The 2,809-nt window shown below is 44.2% G+C and overlaps 1 protein-coding gene across 1 annotated transcript in view; it reads left to right on the plus strand.

Moving 5' to 3' along the window:
* The first annotated feature begins 206 nt into the window (after positions 1-206).
* fryb (furry homolog b) overlaps positions 207-2,809 on the plus strand; it is a 118,505-nt gene continuing 115,902 nt past the window's right edge. Inside the window, exon 1 of the mRNA XM_084320763.1 lies at positions 207-1,179. Within this exon, the coding sequence (XP_084176889.1) occupies positions 939-1,179 (241 nt within the window). The 5' untranslated portion in view covers positions 207-938. The remainder of the gene's footprint in view (positions 1,180-2,809) is intronic.

The following is a 2,809-nucleotide window of genomic DNA, read 5'->3' on the forward strand; positions in this document are numbered from 1 at the left end:
GAGAGAGGGAGAGAGAGAGAGAGAGAGAGAGAGAGAGAGAGAGAGAGAGAGAGAGAGAGAGAGAGAGAGAGAGAGAGAGAGAACCACCCAAACTTCCCAAACCACCCAATCATGTGACGTTGCTGGAATTGTATCCCTCCCTCCCTTCACTACCTGAGAAGGGAGGGCAGCTGTGTTAGAGACTCTCAATAGAGAGGGAGAGAGAGAGAGAGGGAGAGAGGAACAGGTGAGCGAGTTACAGACTCAATCTCAGACTGAAAGAGGAGACTCTGTTAATCAAGTCAGTGTCTGTAATGTTGAGACAATGAAAGGCAGCTCTCCAACAAACCGAGAAACGGAGATATTTGTTCAGCGTTAACAAGAGGGATAGAGACAGAGAGAGGGAGAGAGGAGAGAGACACACAACAACACACACACAGGAGAGGAACCTGAACTCTCAGGAGAGATGTTGGCGTCTTGACAACAAAACAACAAGCTGTTTCTAAACCTCACGAGAAGATAAACGCTGCTCTGGAGGAGAAACCTCACGAGAAGATCAGACAAGAGGAAGAGAAGAAAAAGGTGAAGATGGGAGAAGAAGAGAAATAATTAAGGAAGGAAAACTATTGATTATGGATTGCCTGACTGCCTGAAGAGTGAGGCGGGGGAAGAAGTGACAGGAAACAGGAGAGAAAGCTGTCACTTTCTTGGGGAGAAAGAAGAGAAATTGTCAAAATAATTGGAAATAACTGTTTTCAGTTTTCCGTCTTTTCATCCTTTTTTCCCGACTATTTTCAATATTTTATTATTATATATTTTTTTAAAGCAGTCTTATTTCTGAGACCGTTGCTAAACCATAATAATGTGATAGGGTCTCTCCATGTCGCCTGTTCAGAAGAGGATTCTGGTGTGAGAGACGAGACCACCAGAAGTGGGGTGGGGGAGCCCTGGGTGAGAACATGTCTCTGGAGGATGTGAGGAGCATCGCCAGCCTGGGTGCGGACAGCACCTCCTCGGACCGCTGCGACAGCCCTTCTTTGGGCCATGCGCAGGACCAGGAGGTCCAGAGCCCGACCCACGACGTTATTGTTCTGGACCGCATCGCCTCCCTTTCGTTGGACATGTTTAACCCGAGTGACTTCAAGGGACGGTTCACGAGGATCCAGTCCAAGCCGAGGAGGAGGACCAGGATCATTAGAGGTAGGGCCAGACACCCTCAGGCTTCTTCTGCTTTAAGTTGTTCTCCCCGGTAAACAGACAACATTATAGGCTTTGCATTTGAGTAGCTAGAATATAATTAAAGAATGGCTTCGTAACGGCCAAGCAAAAACAAAAACACTGACTTAACGGATTTGTTTGTTTACAAAGAAGGTCTATTATATTCATACACAAAGTCTATTGTTTTGTAATTATCCTACATTGTTAGACTATTTGTACAGCGATTCAGACAGATTACCATAATTGGTTTACAAAGTAGATCTGCTCTATTCATATGAAGTGTTTTGTTGTTAATGATCCTCCATTGTCCAGAATATTAGAGGGAAATGTAGTCTTCATGATTGAATCAGATTCTGATGCTGGAGAGAGCTGTGCGCCCATGGAGGGGCTGTTTCAAGGTCCATTTTAGATAGTGAACCAGAACCCTGGAATGCAGCCTGCTGCCTGCCTGGGGTGAACCGTTCTGGAACACAAGCATTGTTCTAGATTACAGCTCTTTGGACCACCGCACGCCTATGTCTATCTGTGCTCTGACTTGAGGTCTTATTAGGTCTGTTACGGTTTATCAGATGCTTCCTGTGACATTCTGTGTCTGGAGAAAATGACACACGCTTGACAGGATCTTTACTAGATGTAGACCTACAGAGTGGGATCAAGACATTCTCATAAGCAGCCTATTCTCGCCTAAAATGCTCAAATTTTTCAGCTCACCTCAATCTCTTGAGAATGTCGCCTCCAAACAAAGACAACATTTTTCACTCACATTGTGACTAGCTCTGTATTGAATTGAGTTAATAAAATCATGATATATTCTAAATCAACCTCAGATTTGAAACTTTTTGGCTTTTTGGTTGTGGCTTTTGGCGCCAGTGGTGCTGCCTTGCTTGAGGGTGGAAAGGAATCCTAACCTGAACATGAGAGCAAAATAGCTGCCGTGGGAATATGGTTGAAATCTGTTGAAATAAACACGCCTGGAATATAATATTGTCAAAGTTGGTTTGGTGTGTGAGACTCAGGCATGTTGATATGTTGTTTCCATAAAGGTTACATTGAATGATGAGTGAGACAGTTATCTTGAACATTCCAAATCTCATGCATTGTTCCACGCATGAAACCTTGCTGAATACCCTTACAACATTAATACACATTTTGGCCAGCCATCTTATAGTGTACTAATGGAGAATACAATTCACCTATCTCAGACCCCGCCCTCTTTGTTTGTCCGAGGGAAGCAACCGTTGTGATTGGAGGATCAAGATCAAGAAAAGAGGGCAGGGTTTGAGATAGGTCCGTTATACTATCTAACCAGGGGCCTTTTCTATCCATTACAGATCTGTGGGGCCCCTCAACCAAATGATGGTCTCTCTAGTGGCTAGCCATATCACTGAAGAAGGACACAGTCCGAAACATGTCTGTTTCCTATTCAGGCTGCCATTAAAAACATTGAACCTGAGAGTGCTGGTCCGGCTACCCTGCTTTTTGATATACTCAACTTTATGGGATTACAGCACCCAGTGTCAGAACTTGAGAGCGCGGTCTAACTTGACTATGGTCTCTCTAGTGAACATTAAGATTAGCTACAATTTATGACCCAAAAGCGCCTAAGCTTCAA

This window comes from Notolepis coatsorum (genome assembly GCF_963971535.1).
Source record: "Notolepis coatsorum genome assembly, chromosome: 8".
Classification (NCBI taxonomy): Eukaryota; Metazoa; Chordata; class Actinopteri; order Aulopiformes; family Paralepididae; genus Notolepis; species Notolepis coatsorum.